At 45.2% G+C, this 24,472-nt stretch overlaps 2 protein-coding genes across 34 annotated transcripts in view; one reads left to right on the forward strand and one right to left on the reverse strand.

Moving 5' to 3' along the window:
- Nucleotides 1-4,522, forward strand: part of LOC118266783 (rho GTPase-activating protein 23) — a 358,039-nt gene extending 353,517 nt beyond the window's left edge. For 21 of the 25 annotated variants that reach the window (XM_050703129.1, XM_050703119.1, XM_050703123.1 and 18 more), the window contains 4 exons: nucleotides 77-203; nucleotides 354-606; nucleotides 698-786; nucleotides 1,400-4,522. In XM_050703129.1, the coding sequence (XP_050559086.1) occupies nucleotides 77-203; nucleotides 354-606; nucleotides 698-786; nucleotides 1,400-2,238 (1,308 nt within the window). In that variant the 3' untranslated portion in view covers nucleotides 2,239-4,522. Of the gene's footprint in view, nucleotides 1-76; nucleotides 204-353; nucleotides 607-697; nucleotides 787-929; nucleotides 992-1,399 lie in introns of all 25 variants that reach the window. The other 4 variants (XM_050703128.1, XM_050703130.1, XM_050703131.1 and 1 more) reach the window with 2 other exon arrangements.
- A 3,907-nt stretch (nucleotides 4,523-8,429) lies between these two features.
- LOC118266782 (E3 ubiquitin-protein ligase TRIM37) lies at nucleotides 8,430-24,436 on the reverse strand. Of its 9 annotated transcripts, none has more exons than XM_050703085.1 (18): nucleotides 24,203-24,436; nucleotides 23,869-24,128; nucleotides 23,551-23,773; nucleotides 23,073-23,281; nucleotides 22,053-22,160; nucleotides 20,957-21,166; nucleotides 20,554-20,580; nucleotides 18,771-18,950; nucleotides 18,354-18,468; nucleotides 18,036-18,183; nucleotides 16,469-16,625; nucleotides 13,830-14,014; nucleotides 13,543-13,703; nucleotides 13,181-13,286; nucleotides 11,672-11,917; nucleotides 11,176-11,376; nucleotides 10,627-10,802; nucleotides 8,430-10,183 (listed from the first exon to the last, which is right to left on the reverse strand). In XM_050703085.1, the coding sequence occupies exons 1-18, from the start codon at nucleotides 24,254-24,256 to the stop codon at nucleotides 9,935-9,937; spliced, it is 3,015 nt and encodes a 1,004-aa protein (XP_050559042.1). In that variant the 5' UTR covers nucleotides 24,257-24,436; the 3' UTR covers nucleotides 8,430-9,934. The 9 variants fall into 9 exon arrangements, with proteins under 9 accessions (XP_050559042.1, XP_050559038.1, XP_050559037.1 ...); XM_050703081.1 differs by having other exon boundaries at nucleotides 18,036-18,255; nucleotides 23,551-23,761; nucleotides 24,203-24,434; XM_050703080.1 differs by having other exon boundaries at nucleotides 13,543-13,700; nucleotides 18,036-18,255; nucleotides 24,203-24,434.
- Between the last annotated feature and the right edge of the window lie 36 nt (nucleotides 24,437-24,472).

The raw sequence follows: 24,472 nt of genomic DNA on the forward strand, positions 1-24,472 counted from the left end.
GCAAACATGAACGTAGCCAAAGTATTATGTTCATAAGATCATGTGATTGCAATAAAATGATTTTCCTTCTTTGCAGTACGATTGGTATTTCGAGGAAGAAGAGGGTGAACCCCCCGTAGATCCCCCCACCAGCGCGGAGGAGCTGTCCCCCGCGCCCGCGCCCTCTCGAGACCTGTTAATACATAACGTTAAGAAGATAGAAGGTAACTATTTCGCATTTGAAAGTCTACATCACTAAGTCACAATCATGCATGCCTGCAAACACAACTTTCAACCTTATTTCCATGTCATTAGCATATATTTTGGCCAAGCCAGTATCCCGCGTGAACAACTAATAATACCATTAAAAGTAGCTTTCCATATTCCAGGCAAGGACGTGTCGACGCGAGACATAGTGTCCTCCATCATATCGGCGGCCAACCGCAAGATCCAGCGCAAGCCGCGCTCCAAGCCGGAGAAGAAGCTGGACGACAAGCGGTCGGACGTGTCGCCGGGGGGCTCGCCGCCCAGCTCGCCGCTCACCTCGCCGCCGCACCACCTCACCACCTCGCTGGCGGACTACGACGGCCTCAACCACAAGTACAGCAGGACGCAGGATGGCAATAAGTAAGTATACACTCACACACCCACACTGTATCTACGCACAGTTACTGAGTATGTAAGTACGTCACTACAACTTTCCTTGTCAATGTTTCAGAATTGAACTGGAGTCAATGCAAGCGCTGGGCCGCGGTCGTCAAGAACTCTCGCGGCATACTCACGCGCTCACCAACTTCTCAATAGATGGTGAGTTTACATTGTATTCCAACTTCCTGACGGCGATCCAACCTGCCTCCGAGCTTTGTTTCGGCCAAGGGACTGGAAATGTTATAATTTAATGTCAATTTATAATCGTGTACAATAAAGGTGTCCGCTATTTGCCCCACTAGGTGTCCAGTACTGACGTCAGAGAGTAGACACACCAATCCCTTTCTTTTGTCCACATTACAAGGTAGAGGAATGTGAGCGTGCGTGTTGCAATGTGTGTCCGAGCCGGCTACCTAACGCTCTCTACCACTGCCCACCCCGCACCGGGGCCGGTCGCACCCACACGGCGGCCTAACACTAGTACCGCGGCCGTGGCGGTGCGGCCCGCCCGTGTGCGGCCGTGGGCACCGTAGCGATGTAACTAACAACGCTTCAAGTCGGCGGCTGTTGACGGCACGGCTTTAATATGCTCGTGCATCGGTGTAGTGGTAGGCCGGTGTGACCATCACCACATCACATGTACATACCGACATCATCCATCCATCATCCGCTCAATGGTCACCTGACGACACAACCACTCTCTAACACGCTTCCGTCTGTGCCTAACCCCCGCCCCCAGCCCGGCGCGCACTAATGCTGTCCCATGTTGCAGGAACCGGAGACTTGGTGTCGTCTCTGACCAGCACGTTCGACCAGAAGTTGCGGACGCTGAACAACTCGTCCCCGCTCGACGACGGCAGCATCCCCTACGCCGACGAGTGCCAGGACGAGACCGAGGAGGGCAAGTCCACCGCCAGCTCCCCGTCAGAGGGCGCCAGCGAGAGGGAGGAGCGACTGTCCCCCGCCGCGCGCGCCCACGAACTCAAGGCCGCCTGGCTGGCGCGGGACCACCGCCACTCGTCCTCGTCCAGCGCCGACGAGCCCGAGCGCGCCTGGCCGCGCCGCCACGCTCGCGATGATCCCGACGACTCGGAGAAGGAAAACTGCCCACGACGGGACGAGCCCGACTCTGCCGAGCCGGCCACCGAACCTGCGCCCCGCGATAACAAGCGCAACAGTGCTGCGCTGGAAGCCGTGCCAGCCTCGCGGCCCGCTGAAGAAGAGGGCGCCAAGCTGAAGCGCTCGGCGTCCCTGTCCCGCGAGCCGGGAGCGCGCGTGCTGCGGTCGGAGAGCCTGAACTGCCGCGAGGCGGGGGCGCGGCCCGAGCGCCGCGAGCTGCCCGCCGTGCGGCGCCGGGACGCGGGCGCCTGGCGCTCCACCAAGCTCAAGCGCAAGAACGGCATGCCCGAGCGGGGCATCAAGCGGCGCCACACGGTGGGCGGCACCAAAGACTTCGACAAGGACGGCTGGTCGGCGCGCCACACGCGCACGTCGTCGCCCGACCTGTCGTCGGACGTGACGTCAGACCTGGCGGGGCTGGCGGACCTGCCCAGCGTGTGGCCGGCGCCGCTGGTGCCGCCGCCGCGGCCGCCGCTGGAGTCGCACGTGTGACGTCACACCAGCTCGGTCTAGGCGCGCGGCGGCACGTGGCCGAGGACTCGGAGTGATGCAGTGGACATTCACCACGGATACGAAGTGTCGCGGACAGTGGCCGCGACCGACCCTAGGATCGACTATGAAAAGTACACGTCTTTAGTTTACGACCCTTCCGGTGCCTACCTGTTCGAGTGGTGCTGACTTGATATAGTTTTCTTTTGTGCTGACGCAGAACGAACCTTCTTATGAATTAGTTTGAATTATATAACAAAACGAACATAGTATTCTACTATTCTAAATCGTCTAACAGAAGTCTGATTTACATTTATCCATTACCACGTCGATACTAACAGTTCGAAACTTCATTTCGAGAGAGGCTATTATTTGATTCGATTCAATTGACTGAATAGATTAGGTCACAAATATCTATCTATATTGTATAATATTACGAATGATTATAATACTCAGATTCGTTTACTTCCTTAGCATGTTGACAATTTTAAATTCCATGCGTATTACAAGATGAAAATAATTTTATTATCTCTAACTGAGGCGTAGGTTATAGTTATAATATTATATCTATAAATAAAAAGTGATTCAAATGAAAATTATGAATTCAGTAGTGCAATACATTTTAAAAGCGTGGACTAGATGGAAACAATCGGTAAAACAAGAATTAAATCTATTAGTGCAAGTCTTAACGAACTTAGCTCACTAAATAATGCCAAAGAATGATATGAAACTGACATAGTAACAGAACGCATGCGCGGAGCGTATCAGAGTGAAGGAACGAATCGGTGAACGGAATGCAAGGATTAAGATGGTGTCGCCCCGACGACACACGACTATAAGATCAAGGAGACAACGTCGCACTATACTTACACTGTGAAACATCGGTACCGACGAGTACCGCGGCCGAGAGCCTTCCACAAATCTACATTATTTGTTTGTAGTGTAACTCCCTTTGTAGATTTACAACTACTTTTTACGGAGTTACTGTGGAACTGTGAAGTTTATGAGTGCAAAACTAAATGCATAATACATTAAATTAGTGCTACTAGTATGTAGTTAGAGCAGACAGAAAGTTAATTAGCTATGGTGCCTGCGGGCTTAATATTTAACTCGTATGATAAGTGATGGGATGTACCGGCGGTGCACGACAATCTGACCACACTACTACAACACCACTTAGATGTAAGGCGTATACATAAGGATATATCGTAGGTTCTGGACTCGTAATAGTGTTTATTGAATCAATTATTACAACAAGCATACATCACCTACTTGCCTTCGCAATAGTTTTAGCTGATTCGATTTTTATGCACAATTCTCAATTGTAATGTTTATAGATAACTTGTATGAATTAAAGTTACCTTGTGTCACCCTTTGACAACAAATTATGTGAGTACGACGATGATTAATTAGATTATATTGTCAGAATTTTGTAGATTGTAAACGCTTTTATTTCAATTACAAAATATGATGGAGGTGTTTAAATTGTAAATATGAATGCAATACCTAATAATGTATAATGTTAAAGATATTCACTATGGCGGTAACAATAGTAACATATGTACGTGTGTGCCACCTCGGCCGAGTAACTGCTACTAACAGACGTAAACACTACATTACAGTGATAATAATAAAGTGATCCCTCTTAGCTTTGTAAAAATTGTACATTTCTTTTATCATTAATTTATATTAAATTTGTTATCGTAGCTTTGTTGAATGCAATTATTTTTTATTGTTTTGTTTATCAAAGAAGTATTTTAGGCTAAATTCAATTGTTATTTATTTGTGAGAGATGTAAAACGTGATTCGGCACAATTTCATTTTGGAATAGAAAATCTTGTAAATATTTTCGTCGGCAAAATAATGTTTTAGACTTTCGTTCTTTAACTTTTTAAATTTTATACCATCTTTTACGTTAAGACGATCTCAAGTTTGTTGAATGTTTGCAAAGCGTTCCTTTTAAAGTTTTATTTGTAAATATATCATTTAATGTAGGAACAGTGAATTTACTAATTTTACTGAATTACATATTGTACGTAGACGGTAGGTGGCAGTAGTGAGCCGCTCGTTTCATAATAAAAGACATGTTTCAGCCGGGCCGGCTCGCCAGTGTCTGCTTGCAACAGATTTGTATTCAAATAATCTATTCATGTTCTTCGTGTAATCAGCTATGGAATTCAAATAAACACCTTTAAAGACATTTGCAAATATGGATGAATCCACATTTTCAATATTTGTCATTGTGTATATTTTGGAGCAATGGAAATAAAATATTGAATCAATTTAATACTGTTTTTCTTTGATCCTTATCCTAAGTACAAGTGACCCCTAAAAACGCACCGACTCTTGAACTACAGAATCCCTTATCCTACAAAAGGGCCACCAACGTGGTTGGGTAAGTAGTAGCGGGCTTGCCCCATAAAAAGGCTCACTGGACAGCGAATAAAACCTTGAATTGGGTTCAATCGACATGACCCATCCACCCACTGGATTGTACCATTTTAATAATTCACGAAATTCTACCCATTAAGTTAATACCGAAGTGATCAATAAAATTAATAGTACATCGGCATGTAGTGCCGCTATACAATGTACACCCACTTTTCACCATTTGTGTTATAAGTCCCATGTAATAAGTAGTGAGCCTATTGCCATATATTGGGTACAATTCCAGACTCCGTGCTACTACTGAAACATTTTCGAAAAACCGAAAAAAGCCCAGCACTACTTCGCCCGACCCGGGAATTGAACCCGATACAGTCGCATTTGCAACCGCTCGACCAACAACGAGGCAATCAATAAAATTAATATGATTTACTAAAAAAAAGCAAGGTATAGGTATTTGAACTTTTTTAAACAATCTCCATTCCTTCGGTGGGCAGTTCAAGGCTAGTTCCATAACGGCCAAAACCCGCAACCGCGGCGGCCGCTTCCGTAAAATGCATATATACAGTAGAAACTCGATTAACCGGACTAATTATTGTCGTTAGGCATTCGGATAATTGAAAATCCGGATAATCGAATTTACGAAGAAAAGCGAATTTTGTGCATACATATTATGTTGTACATACGATGTTATGTATTTATTAAAAACAACAAACACATATGAATAAAAATCAATGTTTATTAATAATTATTATGAGATACATCTTCTTAGATTACATACATACATGTAAGTTACGTTGCATAAATTCGACTTGTAGGTAATTTTAATATAATGAGTCGGTAGTCCGGATAATCGCGAATCCGTATAGCCGGATAATTGAGTTCCTACTGTACATGTAAAAAATTAAAGCACTTTTCACGGCGCGGTTTACGCCCGCAGTCTGCGCGGGCCGCGGTCACCCGCTGCACCGGCGGGTTGCGCCCGCGCGCTCTGCGGTCGATTGGCGGGCGATCGCATATACCTTAACCTGACTGCTAACATTTCCTCCGGTGATATAGGATCTCGCATATTAGTATGTTGTTTTGAAGAGCAGTTTCCATTTATTTTTTATTTCTAAATAACTAGGGACGTACATTCGAAAATAATTGAAGAATTTTTCTTCGTCCATTTTTATATAAATATCAAATAATATCAAATAATCCATAACGATCTCTATCCTGAATCAATCGATGCACCCAGAACCTTTTGGGTCTTTTTTTTATTCTTCTGTGAAGTAAGTATAACGCAACAACTCGTTTCTGGTGTCTGGGGCATGGGGCGGTCTGGACTTCAACTGATCGTTAATCGACCGCCACGTTTGCGGGCTATAATCGCAACCGCGGCGGCTGTGTAACCGCGCAAACAACCGGTCTCGTGAGTTTGGAAATAAAACCGCAGTTCCGCCACCGCGGCGGGCGCGAGTGAAAATCGCTCCGTGAGTAACCGTTTTTGTAACAGAACATGGGCACTGTAATCAGTACACAAATATTGCAATATCTGAATGTTTCCGTTCGCAAGAGATAAAAGGACCATATTTTTTTATGTAGGTGTACCTGAAGTCTACTTACAAATGGTTCCAAACTTCCAACAGTTATCAGAAATATATAAAAAAAACCTGAGTCATGCGGTTTTTAAACTATGGTGACCTATTTGTTACCCACAAAAAACTACAAACCTTTATTTCTTCGTCTGTATATTTACTTATTTTATTCTGAATAGTGCTTCAGTAATATGGAATAATAAATTCTGGGCCAACTGGATTGGTTTGGAGAAGAAAGTAATTTTTTTATGAATCAAGTATTCTCAACAAATTAGCCCGTTCTAAAATAGTATACAACTTTGTAGTTGATTTCCTAAATTCGACATAAAACAACTTTTTTCAACGAAACTTTGTTTCGGACAGCTTATTTATTTTATTTTTTTATTTATTTTAAACTTCATCACAAATACAGTGAATGGCGGACTTAATGCCTTAAGGCATTCTCTAACAGTCAACCATTGGGTAGTGCAGAGAAATGAAGCGGATTGATGCTAAGTCATAACACAAGCACAAAAGAATAAATATGTGAATAAATATATCTTATACATACATAATATATATATAAAGATACATATTATATACTTATATACATATATACAAATAAATACAATATATATCCACTACTAAACGACTACATATATAACATAAATAGTGAAAAATAGTGATATGGAGAAATAAGTATCCTCAATTGTTTTGATTCTGCCAATCCTTAGTTATATGCTCGCGGACTTTAAATTTGAAGGAACTGCGACTCTTTGCCACTCTGATCTCCTTGGGGAGCGCATTCCACAGAAGAACAGCTTGAATGAAAAAGAAGAGTGAAGAAAGTCAGTGCGATGAGAGACACACTGAAGGTGTCGATTTTGAGATGAACGAAGAAATTTAGTGTGGTTGGCGCAAGAATATTGGAAGTAAGAAGCAAGGTAATTAGGTGAAGAAGGAGAGTCAAGGTAAGAGAATAAAGTGGTTAATGCCCTCTGCTGCCTGCGCAAGCGTATAGGCAGCCACTTTAGTTGCACTCTATATGCAGAAACATGATCGTATTTACGTAAGTTGAAAACGAATCGAATGCAGTTATTTAGAAGTCGGTCCAGTTTGTTGAGCAGATCTGCATTCAGGTCGTAGTAACAAACATCAGCGTAATCAATAATGGGGAAAATTAAGCTCTGCACCAGCTGTGCCCTTACGGAGGATGGAAGGAAATTCTTCAAACGATACAGCACCCTCAATGACCCAGTTACTTTTTGGCAAACACTTGCAACCTGTGCACGCCAGCTCAATGTGCTATCGATAATTAAGCCCAAGTCCTTGACGTCCTGACTGAATGGGATAGTCACACCATTATAGGAGATGGGAGGCAGTGTCGCACCGTCAATCGATCTGAGGCTCCAAGAGCTACCTATAACTATGGCTTGGCACTTGTTTGGATTGACAGCTATACCGAACCTGTTTGACCAACTCCGAACAGCTGCGAATTCACCATTAAGTTTAAATCGTCCACCCCAGATTGACGGTACAGCTGCAAGTCGTCCGCATACAAATGGTACGCACACTGAAGTTCAGGAGTAATGAAGTTAATAAAAATAGAGAAAAGAAGTGGAGAAAGAATGCCGCCCTGAGGAACGCCTGCCGTCAGATCACACCAGCCAGAGAAATGATCATCATGCTGGACTGACTGCTGACGCCCCCGAAGATATGAAGAGAACCATTCCAGTGATTTGCCGGAGATCGCAAGATGGGACAGGATTGCCGAAAGGATATCGTGACTGACCATATTAAAAGCGTTGGAAAAATCAACCAATACCAAGACTGTCACTTTGGTATCCTCCATGCCAGCCCTAACATCGCCAGTCACTTTAAGGAGGGAGGTTACAGTGCTGTGGCCCGGTCGAAAACCAGATTGCAACGGGCTTATTAGACTGTGCTTGTAAACAAAATGGGATAGTTGTTTATGGACACAGGCCTCCAGCACCTTGGATAGGAAGGGAAGGATTGACTTACTAAAATTTATTCTAGTTTATCCAAAGCGTACCTTAAATCCTCGTATCCACTAGGTAATGCTTTGCACGTGACAGTTCATAATCAAGTTGCTAAACATTGTGAAAATCAGCGAAGATGTCTTGTTAAACGGCGTCGTTTATGTACTCATGATTTGATCGAGTCCTGAATTTCACGCCACGGTTAATTTCATAGGAGTTTATACTCGTAAGGGTATAAAATAACAACACATTTGTGAATTTTTATTAATATGTATTACATTCATTTAATCATAACATCAATACATAACCTTTTGTTACTATTATGGAATAAAAATATAATAAATAATTAAAACATTACAATCTCGGAAAATTAGAAAGTTACATTGTACCAATAAAATTCCTTTTTTTTTCAATTTTATTATTTATTTGGCTAAAATTACTAAATATTGTTAATTCGATAATGCAATCCAATATTTTAATTTGATAATTTTGTCAACACAGCAACTAATACATAAAACGTGCTTAACGCTACTCCATTACTCGATCCTCATCGTAACCTTACAGAATCACACACTTTGAACTTTTCAGTCATGTCGTCCCTAACTAATATAACAGATTAAATACTTAACACTGACACTACGCCCGGTGCGACCGGAGATCGATACAATCACAAGAAACATCAATATTATTTGAACTATCGACACCAAATGACACGTAACTTAGTTGAAGAGTTGAAATGTGATCGTTGCACGCGTCGAGAGCGTACTCTCGCTTCCAGTACATTGTGCTCGAGTAATTATATTCGACGGAGCCTGTACTTATGTTGCATCTCTCGACAGGTACACGATAGCTTAGTCTTACTATAGTTTCAAAAACAGCTATTGAGTATACATGTATTTTATTTAGTTATTTAGTAAAACGAACATCAATATTATGTTTCCTACATTGAGTAACACTGTCTATGAAGCTCTACAAATACAATTGGCAATACTTATATTACTCCCGGTATGATGGCAAGCGCTTAATGAGCTGAAATTGGGATATAGTTCTTAGTAACAGACTTTTAAAGTAAATGCAAATTCTAGTAAGCGTTTTAGGACAATGACGAGCCTGGGAATTTACAAAAATATTTCATATCATAGAACAAAAATAGCACTTTAGTATTTTAGCGGGCGAATCAGACTCGGTTCACCCTAGTAATTAATTGTACTGATAAACATTAATAATTACTAAAAAAATAAATATAAAGAGATCGTTTCAATTTTGAGTCTTTTTACCTAATGCCCGTACTTTTTATACGTGGTTATCTAACTACCTAAGTGACGAGGAGACACGAATCCCTCAAAAAACTTAAGAGGTGGCACACTCAAATATCATAAAGAGTATCATCGTGCCAAATTAAATCTAATAAAACGTTCCTAGAACTGAGAGGCGAGCTCAGATCCACCACTCAGACATAAGATAGAGCGCGGGGAGCGACCGAAGAGCTACTGGGAGCGACCGGAGAGCTACTGGGAGCGGCCGGGGAGCTACTGGGAGCGGCCGGGGAGCTACTGGGAGCGGCCGGGGAGCTACTGGGAGCGGCCGTGGAGCTACTGGGAGCGACCGGGGAGGCGGCCTGCCTGTCGATACATTCGGCGCCGGCCCACTACGTCACGGGACGTCAGCCGCGACTTCGACGGCGAGCGGGATCGGGTGCGGCGGTGCCACGGCTACACTGGCACTACTGTCATACTGCGACGGATGTCGAGCGGGCTAGTACCAGTGTAGGCGCGTGGACACCGGTTGTTTAATGGTGGTACTCGCGGCGGTAGCGGTGATGGTGGTGGGCCCGGGCGCGCTGCGGTCAATCCGCGCGGTCGGGGGGCGCGGCGGGCGGGGGGGCGCGGCGGGGGGGGACCACGGCTGCACGGGCGGCGTGGGGGGCCGGGCCTCCGCGCCCAGCGCCTCGCCCGCGCCCCCGTCGATGGCCAGGCTGTTCAGCAACATGTCGAACAACGTGTCCTGGAAATTGTAACACATTGATCACACTGTATTCTTTATGATAAATAATAATAAATAATAGTAATGAGTGCCTCAACACAACTACTAACTACATTAAAAAAAAAATGCAAAATAAATCAAACTGTAAACTCAAAATCATATGTCATACACACAATACATGTAATTTTCAGGTTAGAGTTATCCAATTTGGGATTTACAAACAATTATATTCTACAGGATAGGAGCAGATCAGTTATGATATTATAGATTAATAACTCTGAGGTCGACATTTGTAAATGAAAAAACAAAACGTAAATCAACTCTCACGCAGTACGCCTCAAACGATAGTAAAAACTTATCAAACATCAAAACAATAACAACCTCAACTACAAAAATCATTTGAAACGTCCTGCTACAAAAGTAAAAATAAAACAAAAAATAAAAAAGCTGAAAGAATACATTACATTAAGCTGAACATCGTTATTTACGTTGTAATCGAGCACGGCCTCCACGTCGTCCGCGTCGCTGACGGAGGACACGGAGGGCCAGTAGTCGTGCAGCGACAGCGACGACACCGGCGACAGCGCCGACCGCTCCGGCGTGCCCGGCGGCGTCGACGCGAAGCTCAGGCCCAAGCACGCTGGCAATGGGGGGATGGTATAAGTATAGGTGGTATAAAAGTTGTACTAGTATTACTTATCTACCACGTTTTTCTAATTCTATGAGTTTCCAAAAAAAGGTACAGGGTTTGTGCTATCTTTGAAGGATTTTGTATATGAATGCGTATATGAATTTCTATAGACATCACGTTGGAATAAGTATTTGTCGAGTTATACATTACTGAATTATGTATCGATTACATCCTTTTTGATAATTCAATGTTATAATAGCAACATATTCTTTTCTATGGCTAAGACAATGACCAGTATTAAAATTTCACGGGATATTTAATACCTAATGTCACTGTTCTTACAAATGAATAAAGGTCGATGTAACAGAAAAGTATTCCATACATGTAGCAGGGTGCCTCGTCTCCCGGTGTCGCAGTTGTCCGGGCGACAGCGGGGGCGCGCGGCGCTGGCGGGGCGCGGCGGGCGACGTGGCGGGGCGCGTGCGGGGGCGCGCGCCGCCCGTGGCGCACGGCCCGCGCCGCGTCGCGCCCCCGCCGCACTCCGACCCCGCCGCGCTGCTGCTCCACTGACGCTTACTGCCGCCTGGACATTGTACTTAGGTTAGTCGAGGAAAAGCTAGAGGATAGAGTAGGCTATCTATTGCTATTCCGGGCAGCAGTTTCTAGAGTACAAGATCACTTGAGTTTCTAGAGTACAAGTGATCTTGTACTTAGAGTACCTACAAGGTCACTTGTACTCTAGAAACCGCTGCCCGCAACTGACGAAGATTGACAATTATTATGATCACATAATAATTGTCTATCTTCGTCATATTTTTATAATCAAGTTGGAAATCATATTATTATTTATTTTACATTATTTAGATAGTCATACTGACCATGCCGCGAGTGCTTAGGCGTGAGTCCATTGATGCGCATGAGGTTGAGTAGCAACATGTCAGTATGCGCGGCGGTGGACAGCTGCGGGTCGGGGTCGTGTCGGGGCGGCGCGGGCGGGCCGGACCCGTCCGTGCCGGCCGGGGTCACGCCGCGTGAAGCCACGGCGCACACCAGGCGGCGCAGGATGTCGGCGCCCGACCCACTCGACCCACTGGCTAGGTGGGCCGCCTCGATGTCGTTCTCCCCTGTCATTGTAAGATCAAGTTACTATGTATACGTATAGTCCACCATGCCATAAGTCGGCCAAACCCCACTTGATCACACCGCACCGCACCCGTAAGCTGCTGTTTTTGTAGTTGATATCATGGATTACTTGTATTGTTACAGCAAGTTGCGTCAAACATTGAACAAAATCATGGCAATAGAAAATAACAAACACTGATAAAAAAAATAAGTATTAAAGTAAACTATTTTACATTTAAATTAAAAAAGTAAATATTAGATTCATCAATTAAAAAGACACAATAAACGGACGCCCTCGTCACATTTGATTTGATTGATATCATTTCCGACTCGGGACCCACAAAAAGATGAATGAGAAAATATTGTTTCCAAAAAGGACCGATTTAAAAATAATTTGGAAAATACTACGCTATAGAATGCGTTTCAATCAACCCATATTTTTTTATAGGAATTAGCCGGTAAAGGAGAAGACCGATCACCTGATGGTAAGACAATCATTAAAAGGGAAATAATACCGATTTAACGAAACTGTTCTGTAATAGACTGTAAATTAATTAAGATTTTAGATAGAAATAAAAGGAGTAACTAAAAACAAACAGTCCGAGAACAGTTTCACCGTGGCCGCGTGGGGGCGGGGCGCGGCGGGCCGGGTGTGATCAAGTGGAGTTGACCCTAATACTGACGCTACTTACTGCAGCCGCGGGCGGGGTGTAGGCGGGGAAATCAAAAGCTCGACGGCGGGTTATCCTTTATTATCATTTATTTTAATTATAAGGTTCGCCGCGGCCGTGAACTCGACGTCGACTCGATGTTCTCGTGACAAAGATAGCTAGCGACGCCTGGAGAGCGGGGTGCTCGAGGAAGTGTCGGGGGAGGAGAGGTAGGGCGGGCTGCGGGCGGCGCGCGCCTCAGTGCTGCGGGCGCCGGTAGGGCGCGGGCCGGGCGGGGCGCGCGGGGCGCGCGGGGCGCGCGGGCCGCGGCGGCCGGGGGCGCGGCAGCGCGCCCAGCCCGCACCACGAGCAGCCCGACGAGCCCGACGTGCCCTCTGGCCCAGGACCACGGTTAGGAAGCGGGACGGGGCGGGACCTACCGTACACAAGCTCTACCACGCACTCACTCACCAATACACCCTACGCTGTACCCCTACCGCTGGGTTAGTTAACGTTAGCTCGGTTAAATCGCTAGCTACTCAAATTATATCAGGGTTAGTAGATCAAGGAATTCAAACACATTGGGGGATGTAAGTGACAATATGTGCAGCGTACCTGACATAGTTTCATCGTCGACATCGTTCTCTTCATTGGAGTTCTCGTCCACGTGGCTTGGGTTATTTTCATCAGCAAATACTTCCAGCTCACTGAACATCAAGTCCTGGGGTGTAAAAGAAATAGTTTTTAAAACGGTAAAACACATTTTCTTTTGTCGTGGCCGTCGCAGGCAGATTGAAAAAGCCGCCGTATTACATTACGGCTAGCCATATGACTTCATGGGTGTCTTCGAAGGTGTTACAACCGATGAAATTGACAAAATACAAATCAAAGGTGGCGGCTACATGTTATTACCAATTTCTTCGTTATGGGTGTACTTTTTGTTGTATTCTGAGGGTGTCAAGCCCGTGGTTACTCACGCCAGTGTCGCTGCTACTCTCGGAGGCGGCGTGCAGCGGGTGCGAGGCGGGCTCGGGCTCCATCTTGGCGCCCGCGTTGAGTTCGGGCGACGAGATGGACGAGCACAGCACTACGTTGGCCGCCGCCGCGTTGGACTCCGTCACCGGGCTGCTCGATACTGCTGCAAACAATGCACTCGCTATCATAACAGACATTAACTATAAACCTTCCTGACATAAGCGAAGTGGCTAATGAGGTTCATAGATCGATTTGGCACCAAAACCGATGTATTATGTTATCCACGTACCAGTAAGCTGCGAGTCCTTATTGGGCACATGATGTTTGTCCGGGCGCGGCTCGGCCTGTCGCTTGCTGGGCAGCTTGCTGGGCACGCGCGAGGGCGGCGCCTGCGCAGCGCTCAGTAACGTATGCAGGGACACTAGCGCCATGTTGTCCGTACCCGTGCCTGACACGTGCAGGGAGTTCGCAGACCTAAACAGAATGATGCGTAAGGAACGTTAAGCAACACGATTTGTCTTAATTTTTCGGCAAAATAAAACCAATAGTGTGTAGTAGTGTAGTAGTAGGTACCGACCGTGAGGTGGAGGGCAGGTTGTAGGGGGCGTCGAGCGCGTGCGTGGCGTGGGTGGGGTGTCGGTAGTCCCCGTAGGGCGCGGCGCCCGCCACGTCGTTGTTGTAATACTGACCTTGAGGTGGAGGGCAGGTTGTAGGGGGCGTCGAGCGCGTGCGTGGCGTGGGTGGGGTGTCGGTAGTCCCCGTAGGGCGCGGCGCCCGCCACGTCGTTGTTGTAATACTGACCTTGAGGTGGAGGGCAGGTTGTAGGGGCGTCGAGCGCGTGCGTGGCGTGGGTGGGGTGTCGGTAGTCCCCGTAGGGCGCGGCGCCCGCCACGTCGTTGTTGTAATACTGACCTTGAGGTGGAGGGCAGGTTGTAGGGGGCGTCGAGCGCGTGCGTGGCGTGGGTGGGGTGTCGGTAGTCCCCGTAGGGCGCGGCGCCCGCCACGTCGTTGTTGTAATACTGACCTTGAGGTGGAGGGCAGGTTGTAGGGGGCGTCGAGCGCGTGCGTGGCGTGGGTGGGGTGTCGGTAGTCCCCGTAGGGCGCGGCGCCCGCCACGTCGTTGTTGTAATACTGACCTTGAGGTGGAGGGCAGGTTGTAGGGGGCGTCGAGCGCGTGCGTGGCGTGGGTGGGGTGTCGGTAGTCCCCGTAGGGCGCGGCGCCCGCCACGTCGTTGTTGTAATACTGACCTTGAGGTGGAGGGCAGGTTGTAGGGGGCGTCGAGCGCGTGCGTGGCGTGGGTGGGGTGTCGGTAGTCCCCGTAGGGCGCGGCGCCCGCCACGTCGTTGTTGTAATACTGACCTTGAGGTGGAGGGCAGGTTGTAGGGGGCGTCGAGCGCGTGCGTGGCGTGGGTGGGGTGTCGGTAGTCCCCGTAGGGCGCGGCGCCCGCCACGTCGTTGTTGTAATACTGACCTTGAGGTGGAGGGCAGGTTGTAGGGGGCGTCGAGCGCGTGCGTGGCGTGGGTGGGGTGTCGGTAGTCCCCGTAGGGCGCGGCGCCCGCCACGTCGTTGTTGTAATACTGACCTTGAGGTGGAGGGCAGGTTGTAGGGGGCGTCGAGCGCGTGCGTGGCGTGGGTGGGGTGTCGGTAGTCCCCGTAGGGCGCGGCGCCCGCCACGTCGTTGTTGTAATACTGACCTTGAGGTGGAGGGCAGGTTGTAGGGGGCGTCGAGCGCGTGCGTGGCGTGGGTGGGGTGTCGGTAGTCCCCGTAGGGCGCGGCGCCCGCCACGTCGTTGTTGTAATACTGACCTTGAGGTGGAGGGCAGGTTGTAGGGGGCGTCGAGCGCGTGCGTGGCGTGGGTGGGGTGTCGGTAGTCCCCGTAGGGCGCGGCGCCCGCCACGTCGTTGTTGTAATACTGACCTTGAGGTGGAGGGCAGGTTGTAGGGGGCGTCGAGCGCGTGCGTGGCGTGGGTGGGGTGTCGGTAGTCCCCGTAGGGCGCGGCGCCCGCCACGTCGTTGTTGTAATACTGACCTTGAGGTGGAGGGCAGGTTGTAGGGGGCGTCGAGCGCGTGCGTGGCGTGGGTGGGGTGTCGGTAGTCCCCGTAGGGCGCGGCGCCCGCCACGTCGTTGTTGTAATACTGACCTTGAGGTGGAGGGCAGGTTGTAGGGGGCGTCGAGCGCGTGCGTGGCGTGGGTGGGGTGTCGGTAGTCCCCGTAGGGCGCGGCGCCCGCCACGTCGTTGTTGTAATACTGACCTTGAGGTGGAGGGCAGGTTGTAGGGGGCGTCGAGCGCGTGCGTGGCGTGGGTGGGGTGTCGGTAGTCCCCGTAGGGCGCGGCGCCCGCCACGTCGTTGTTGTAATACTGACCTTGAGGTGGAGGGCAGGTTGTAGGGGGCGTCGAGCGCGTGCGTGGCGTGGGTGGGGTGTCGGTAGTCCCCGTAGGGCGCGGCGCCCGCCACGTCGTTGTTGTAATACTGACCTTGAGGTGGAGGGCAGGTTGTAGGGGGCGTCGAGCGCGTGCGTGGCGTGGGTGGGGTGTCGGTAGTCCCCGTAGGGCGCGGCGCCCGCCACGTCGTTGTTGTAATACTGACCTTGAGGTGGAGGGCAGGTTGTAGGGGGCGTCGAGCGCGTGCGTGGCGTGGGTGGGGTGTCGGTAGTCCCCGTAGGGCGCGGCGCCCGCCACGTCGTTGTTGTAATACTGACCTTGAGGTGGAGGGCAGGTTGTAGGGGGCGTCGAGCGCGTGCGTGGCGTGGGTGGGGTGTCGGTAGTCCCCGTAGGGCGCGGCGCCCGCCACGTCGTTGTTGTAATACTGACCTTGAGGTGGAGGGCAGGTTGTAGGGGGCGTCGAGCGCGTGCGTGGCGTGGGTGGGGTGTCGGTAGTCCCCGTAGGGCGCGGCGCCCGCCACGTCGTTGTTGTAATACTGACCTTGAGGTGGAGGGCAGGTTGTAGGGGGCGTCGAGCGCGTGCGTGGCGTGGGTGGGGTGTCGGTAGTCCCCGTAGGGCGCGGCGCCCGCCACGTCGTTGTTGCGCGACTCGTCCGCGCAGCGGCCCCCGCCGCACTCGCCGCACGTCACCATACTCACTGCGCGCGCAGAATGCTTATTTATTATCTCTTTATCCTTACTAATATTATAAATGTGAAAGTAACTCTGTCTGTCTGTCTGTATGTTACGCTTTCACGCCTAAACCAGTGAACCGATTTTGATGAAATTTGGTATAGAGATAGAATAGACCCGAAAATAGGGGAGAATGGGTAAAAAGGGGGGATGAATGTTTATATGGAAATTCGACATTTTAAAAATGTCGAAATTCGTCATTTTTAAAGCTGTAACAGTGAAACTTTGTATTTAGACTCTTTATGATAAACGAAAGAACATAGGCTGCTTTTTGTTGCAAAAAAATAGGGAAGAATGGGTAAAAAGGGGGGATGAATGTTCATATGGAAATTCGTCATTTTTAAAGCTGTAACTGTGAAACTTTGTATTTAGACTCTTTATGATAAACGAAAGAACATAGGCTACTTTTTGTTGCAAAAAATAGGGGAGAATGGGTAAAAAGGGGGGATGAATGTTCATATGGAAATTCGACATTTTAAAAATGTCGAAATTCGTTCTTTTTAAAACTGTAACTGTGAAATTTTGTATTTAGACTCTTTATAATAAACAAAAGAACATCTTTTTGTTGCAAAAAAATAGGGGAGAATGCGTAACAGGGCGGGGGATGAATGTTTATATCGAAATTCGACATTTTAAAAATGTCGAAATTCGTCATTTTTAAAGCTGTAACAGTGAAACTTTGTATTTAGACTCTTTATGATAAACGAAAGAACATAGGCTACTTTTTGTTGCAAAAAAAATAGGGGAGAATGGGTAAAAAGGGGGTGAATGTGCATATGGAAATTCGTCATTTTTAAAGCTGTAAATGTGACTTTGTATTTAGACATTTTATGATAAACGAAAGAACATAGGATAGAAAAAAAAATACATTGTTAATTGAAGGCGTAGAACGGTTGATAGAGGAGATTAATGTTTGCTTAAAAATTCGTTATTTTTGTTAATACTGTTGCCTGTGGCTTCACTCGCGTTTGATTCGTACCTACCTATTTATTTTAATCGCCAATATTCCTACTACCATACTAATTTTATTAATGCGGAAGTAACCCTGTAACGGCAGCATTTTGACCACCAACCACAAACACAACCACGCGGACGAAGTCGCGGGCAAAAGCTAGTACACTATAAGTTAATCTGCACAGAGGCTCTGTCGACCTCTATCTTGCTATCTATTTGCCTAGTGTGCAACTGTTGCATTGACACACTAAACTATGCTCTGTTTTGAAATTAAAGTTACTAGAAACTAGAAACCTAAGCCCACAGGTAGTTGAAATACGATAATAGTGTAAAAGTTTTCATCTTTGTAGTCAACTGTTCTCAATTTGTCTAAACAAAATGTGCTATGTAGGCAAGTTTAAATATGTACTAGAAGCACTAACCAGGACTGGCGAGGCGTTGTCCGCTCATGATGCTATGTGGCGCGCTAAACTTCCACTGGTTCCCGAAGACGATGGAATCGCTGAGACTGTTTCCATCGACGGGGTTGTTCTGCGAAGGATTGTCCGTGTCGGTGCTGCCGGCGTTGGACTGCGAAGTATTGGAGCCGGTCTGTGCACGGGTCGCCGCGATAGAGTTGCGAGACATCTCTAATGAGAGACGCTGTGGACATTTGGGCGTATAATTTTGATTCTTAACACACTTCAAATAGGGGTCCTAATCCTATAGAACGGTCGAGACTAAAATGTTCGATACGTTACCTCTTTGAGATCATTGATTTGTAGAATGTGTTGGTTTTGCATGGTGATCAACTGGTTGATGTACCACTGCTGGTCGCGGCAGCGCTGGTAGAACGTCGGTGGGCGCACTTGGAACCTTTTACAAACAACATTACATTAGAGAGATATGATATGTCACGAAATGAACACTAGCAGAATTAATTCTTCTCCTTCCTATCCTATCCTCCTACCGATCGGCGCAACATGGCTTTTTCTGTTACACACTTATTACACACTAATGTATGTAAATTAATATAATTTCTAATTTATAATAGGTTGAGAATTTACCTATCTGCCTACTCTAAGAAGAAACACAAAAACAAACTCCAGAAATCCATAAAACTCTTCTCCTTTCCCATTTCATTACACTTATATCTTTCACCATCTACCACTCCTTACCTCAAAATAAGAGTATCAGTCTCCGGGTCCAGATACCCCTCGCTGGCGAGCAGGTCCAACCTGAAGAAGCGGTTGTAGCCCCAGCACTCGCCGACCTCGAAGTCCGAGGCGAACTCCCGCACTATGTTCTTTGAGGGGTCGCGCGACACTTGGTGCAACATCTCCACCCGATACTCGTATCTGGGACATACATTGCGTACAGGATCTGCTCGCTACTTTATCAAGAAAGCCATTGGAAAAGTAAAAAGTAAGTATGTTTTTGCTTTCATTTCCAGATATGATTGGAAAAGAAAATTTTAAAGGTGTGTTTGGTAGATTGAGCTTTAGATAAACGTCAATTTAAATAACCATTGTAAATAGATTGAAAAAGAACATTGACAATGTATTCAATTTCTGATGTCCAATACAAGTTGTTAATATAATACGCTTATTTTGAAAATGTGTAAAACTTAATGTGCTTTTTAGATATAAGGACGTTTTTGATAAAAGCTGACAAATATTTGATACACCCACAAACTGTACCCATAGTACGAGTTTGCTTTACGTTGAACGAAACAAGACCGCGTTCGGTGCTCTGATTGGCCGGTGTGAATGAACCAACCAATCAGAGCGACGAGCGCACTCTCGCTTCGATCTCGTTAAACGTAAAACAAACATACTAAGCCTTTTGATATTTTTTTTACTTACATCACTGCTTCATGTTCTAAACAGTAGATATTAAACTAAAAGATTCAAGCACTAGCAACAGATAGGACAGAGTTACGAACAAGTAAGGCCACGAGGAAATGTTTACTTTATCTAACGAATATCAATCCTAATTGTAATGCTTAATACTGTAGCTAGATAGATTTATTTATTTTGATGAAGTTGGACAATGATATTTACAATACATGTTTTATTAAAATGTACTTTTGTGTAGTAGGCGTTGAGAGAGATATTATATTACGTCATCAGAGAATCGTGAAAAATAGCAGTACTATTTTGTACAGTAATTCCACAATTTTTTCCGATTATAAGTTTCAAGAATAATAGAAATGAGCGGTGACTTGGAGAACTTTTTTAATAAGCAGCCCTGGTTCTAGCTCATGTTTACAACGTTAAGTTAATCAGTACTAATCTGGTTTATGTAAATTTTTCACTGAGTTTAAAACTTTTTTCTTAGCAGGAAATGTATTCAATCCTACAAAACGCCTTCTACACACATACTAGTAACTACATGGCAGTGTTTATGTAAAAGATTTCTCCAACAAAGATAATTAATACAATGACCAAGCTAGCTTTCCACAAAATATCGAATAAGTTGTTTTAATTAGCAAGCGATTGTCTTCACATGTGTTTTCTATTGTGCTATGAATATTTTCTTTTTAGAAATTGTTTAGAGGTGAAAACATTCAGGTAATAGTCATAATTTTCATAGAAACCATATTGTGAAGCAATCGCTTATAGTAAAGGAGCATTTGAAGTGAGCACACAGAAGAGACATAAGGCACAATTTATACAAAGACTTATGACGACGAAATATCGTTACTTACGGTAGATACTTGTACATTACTGCCTTTTTTAATAAAATATTTGAAAGCTCGAAGTAAAGACTGCCTGTAAGGACCATATTTCTTGTGAACTGTCTGCCATGTTGTTTGAAACATCTCAGGGACAATAGTTAATATGCCATTAAGGTCTTAGTATCCTGTCCCATATAAACGGTGCCTTAAATACCAACAGCATGCTTGCACATGGAGCTACTAACGTCTAATGAGCGTCGGCCTCCGCAGCCCGCACTTACCTCTTGCCTACTCTTAACTTAGCAGTGCTTGCAATAACGAAATACTAAGTTATTTGGCTATCACTTACAGGGTACAAAACAAATCATTAGGATCGGGTTGTGCAACAAATCAAGTGTTTACGTTGCTGTTCCACCACTCGTGATCTAAGTGCCAATTCGTGGACTACACAATTTATTTGAAAAGCGAAAAACGTAATTTTGTGACATTACCATAATAAGAAACTTCATCTTGTGCTTACATATTAATATTGAATGAAAAATACTACGAAAAATCTTTATCTAAGAATTTTTGAAGATTGAATATTTGTGGTGAAACAGTCCGACAGTAGTACAGAGAGAATTTTTGGAATTAGGACTTGCAATGCAACCCATTAACATGTTAGGAGGTAGTTGAGGTACTTACTTGGACGTCTCGGGCAGTCCGGCGCTGAGTTCGAGGAAGACGGAGAGGTAGTTGCCCCGCACGACTCCGTTGCCGTCGGGGTAGACCTTGAGCCGCCAGCAGAGCCCGTTGACGTGCAGCGGCGCGGAGTACACGGGCGCCGCCGCGTGCTGCAGCTGCGTGAAGTTGCTCAGGGGAAACGTGCTGCTGTCGTAGCTCGGGACGATTTCACTGCGAGGGGGACGATACAGGGCTTTGTTAATATTTTCTCATTCTATTGCTGGGTGAGGTGGAAATAGGCTAGTTTCCTACTAGACAAATTCAATACTTTTTTCGAAACGTTAAAAACGATATTTTACTTTAACTAGAAAAAATCGAAAATTCATTACTTCATCAAATTTATGAATGAGAGTGTCATTAGTTTTAAATATTTTATTGTATTGAAAAGTTGTAATAATTTATTTTTGACCCAGTCATCATCCCTATTCGGAAGGTAAGGTAGTGTTAATTGTAATTAAGTTCACCCTCGTTCAGGGATACAACAATTCTTAAGTAAACGTTGTGAATCATAAACCTGTTATTGATATAAACAACAATAAACATACAATTACCACGTATACCATATCTCCCTACATTTCTGTGCCGCCCGGCCCCCGCCCTACTACGTAAATCGATGCGGATATAAGCACGCCACGCCTTTTATTTTTCAGATTTGTATTCAAGGTTACACTTTGCCTTGTAATGCCGTTAGAGTAGAATATATTTGTACCATCCCTGCTAATCGAAACTTCGATCACCGACTCGCATGCTAAGAGGGCCAAAACAAACCCTCTTATGTAGAGGAAGTAGTTCAGCTACGAATTGTTAAGGACTTGTTTCACAATGTCTGGATGGCCGCTTTGTATCAGATAACTTTGAATTAAAAACGCATTTTGTATGCACTACCTGTCACATAAGTTTATCGGGCACTTATATGAAGGTGGTGAAACAGGCGCTAATTATCGCAGGCTGTTGATAAAGGTCCCACTGCATGATGATCGAATGATTCGAATATTTTTTTCTTCATCTGGGAACCACTGTAAAATGTTACATTGTAATACATAATATGGTCACTTGCCTATGGAAATCGGCCGGTACCGGCGCAGTCACGAAGCTTGCCATCGGTTTCTTGCGAACCTGGTGAATCATCTTCGACAGTTCACCACTCTTCGCAATCAATTCCGACCTGAGAACATTATAGTAGCTAGAGACAACTCATAAAATAAAAGGAATGTTTAATAAAAAAGTGACACCAAAAATAATTACGATCTTCTTTATTTGTCAATCAATTAAAGTGCTTAAGTCTAGGCGTGTAAGGTACATTTTTGATTGATGACATTTAACTTCCAAATAAGTGCTCAACAATAAGTAGTTAAATCTTTAAGAGGTCATATAACATGGCCTTACGTGACCCATAAAGAATACCGTAAACAATAACACAGAATAACAGACAAACATGCACAAATATATTAATTTTAACATGCAATACTAACATAACCGATGTTGTACGCTTTCTGGTCACCCCAAAACAGATTATAGCATGAAGGTAGAACATACAAATACAGTTAATACAACATCTTTAAATTCCGACTCGTTTTGAAATGTTTCATTGATTAGTTTGACATGGTTGCTTAAGTTACTTTGCAATGGTTTAAGGTGAAATAGGAATTTCTTTAATTTCTTGCCTAATGAAGGTCATTTGATCAAGAAGTGTGTCAGTGAAAATCAATAATTAAGACATTGTAAATTCTTAAGATCTTTTTTAGGTAAAAGGGATAATCAGCCTATATTATACTATAATGTAGAATAGGAAAAAACCAAACATACTTCAGCCAATAAAGTTACTAAAAGCAAAGAGAAGACTTAAGAGATTCGTAATTTCCAGCTATAGAGGCCAAATAGATTAAGAAATAATATTACTAAAGAACAATTACTGAATTACAAGCATATTGCTTGGTAGGTTAATGAAATATTGATTTCATTACCTATTTTAAAAACAACTAATAGAATCTGAATAAATAAGATAAAGCATTCAATAGCAGAACTAGAGAGGGTTGTGTTTTGTAAATAAGGAAGTTATAAAATAAACTATAACTACCTGGTACTTGAATGCAGTTGATGTTCAATCTCTTGCAGGAGATGTTCAAGTTGTTCCGTCTCCTGCGTCAGGCTGTTTTTCTGGCCCATGAGTGTGAGGAGTTTGGCCTTCAGCGCAGAATCCAGGCGCGATATCATCAGCTCCACCGCATTGCGAATTTCGCGCACGCGCTCGTCTTTAGCTGCGCGTACCGATTCCACATTGCGTTCCTGGCAAATATTGTGTTGTACAATACTTGAATCATATTAAGATTATTTTTGATGGTCAATATTGATGGATAGTGATATAAGTAATAGAGAAGAATCGGACTTGAGTTCTATACAGAGATGGAACACAGTAAAATTAGTTTCATAAAATTTTGAAATTATTAGCTGTAGGAATGTAGCTCAAGTTTTTATCTACTTCAGAACAGGAAGGAAATAAGAATAATTAATTTAATAAGCACTTGCATGACAACAGAATAACAAACAAAACATACCACATCTTGCCCCAGACTAATCAGCTCTGTGAGCCTACGTCTCAGCTGGAACACTTCATCACGGATCTGTGTGACATGTTGCTCATACACTTCCTCCAAGGGCTTGAAGGTGTGTCCCGAGTGAGTGCCGCCCCACAGAGCACATTGGTGGCAGATGCAGCGCCGACATGTCCAACAGTATACCGTCAGCTTCTCTTGGTGTGTCGGACACCTGTTCAGGGCACTTTAGGTATGTTTATTACATCCTTACACAATATCACATTACACATGATGATAACAAGAAAATAATTTAATGCCAGAAATGTATGCAATATTCACCTATCCCTGAAGCTTTCCCTCTGACTAGCTGAGTTGCTCTGCTGCATGGTCTCAATCTGCTGGGTGACCTCCTCCACCCAGCGGCAGTTGACGAGCTCGTGTAGGTGCAGGGCTGCCCGACAGTGCGGGCACTGCGATCGCTGCTCAGTCAGCCATCGTCGCACGCAGGCATAGCAACACAGCTTGGAGCAGTGCGGGCAGAGGTGTGCGTCCACCAGCTTCTCCATACAGATGAAGCAGCGGAACACCTCCGCCAACGTCTGCAACCATCATTCCATTCAGAACTCTCGTCAACTCAATCTAACTGTCAAATATGTAGGCCACATCGATTTACCTCAACGATCTGCTCCTCGCCATTTCCATTCCCTTTGTCTCCTCGCGAGGCCATATTTTAGGTTTGCTTTTCTTACTACGGGGCCGACGAGTTATTCACCATAATTTGGACATGTTTATATATTTCTAAAATAACAATTGGACATGTTTCGCAATGCGAGCGTCAATACACGAAACCACTTCCGCGTTCGAATATCAATCGAATCAAAATAAAAACAAAAAAATGGTGCTTTTGCACTAATGTTGAAATTACCCTATAAAAACAATTTTA

The sequence above is a fragment of the Spodoptera frugiperda genome, chromosome 23, assembly GCF_023101765.2.
Source record: "Spodoptera frugiperda isolate SF20-4 chromosome 23, AGI-APGP_CSIRO_Sfru_2.0, whole genome shotgun sequence".
NCBI classification, from domain to species: Eukaryota; Metazoa; Arthropoda; class Insecta; order Lepidoptera; family Noctuidae; genus Spodoptera; species Spodoptera frugiperda.

Excerpts from the sequence above, each read along its gene's own strand:
- LOC118266782 (XM_050703079.1), bottom strand. The coding sequence starts at position 24,256 with ATGGCCTCGCGAGGAGACAAAGGGAATGGAAATGGCGAGGAGCAGATC. Across the intron at positions 11,918-13,180 it reads CGACGATGAAACTATGTCAG|GGGAGAACGACATCGAGGCG; the intron begins GTACGCTGCACA and ends TTACAATGACAG. Across the intron at positions 10,184-10,626 it reads ATAACGATGTTCAGCTTAAT|GACACGTTGTTCGACATGTT; the intron begins GTAATGTATTCT and ends TACAATTTCCAG.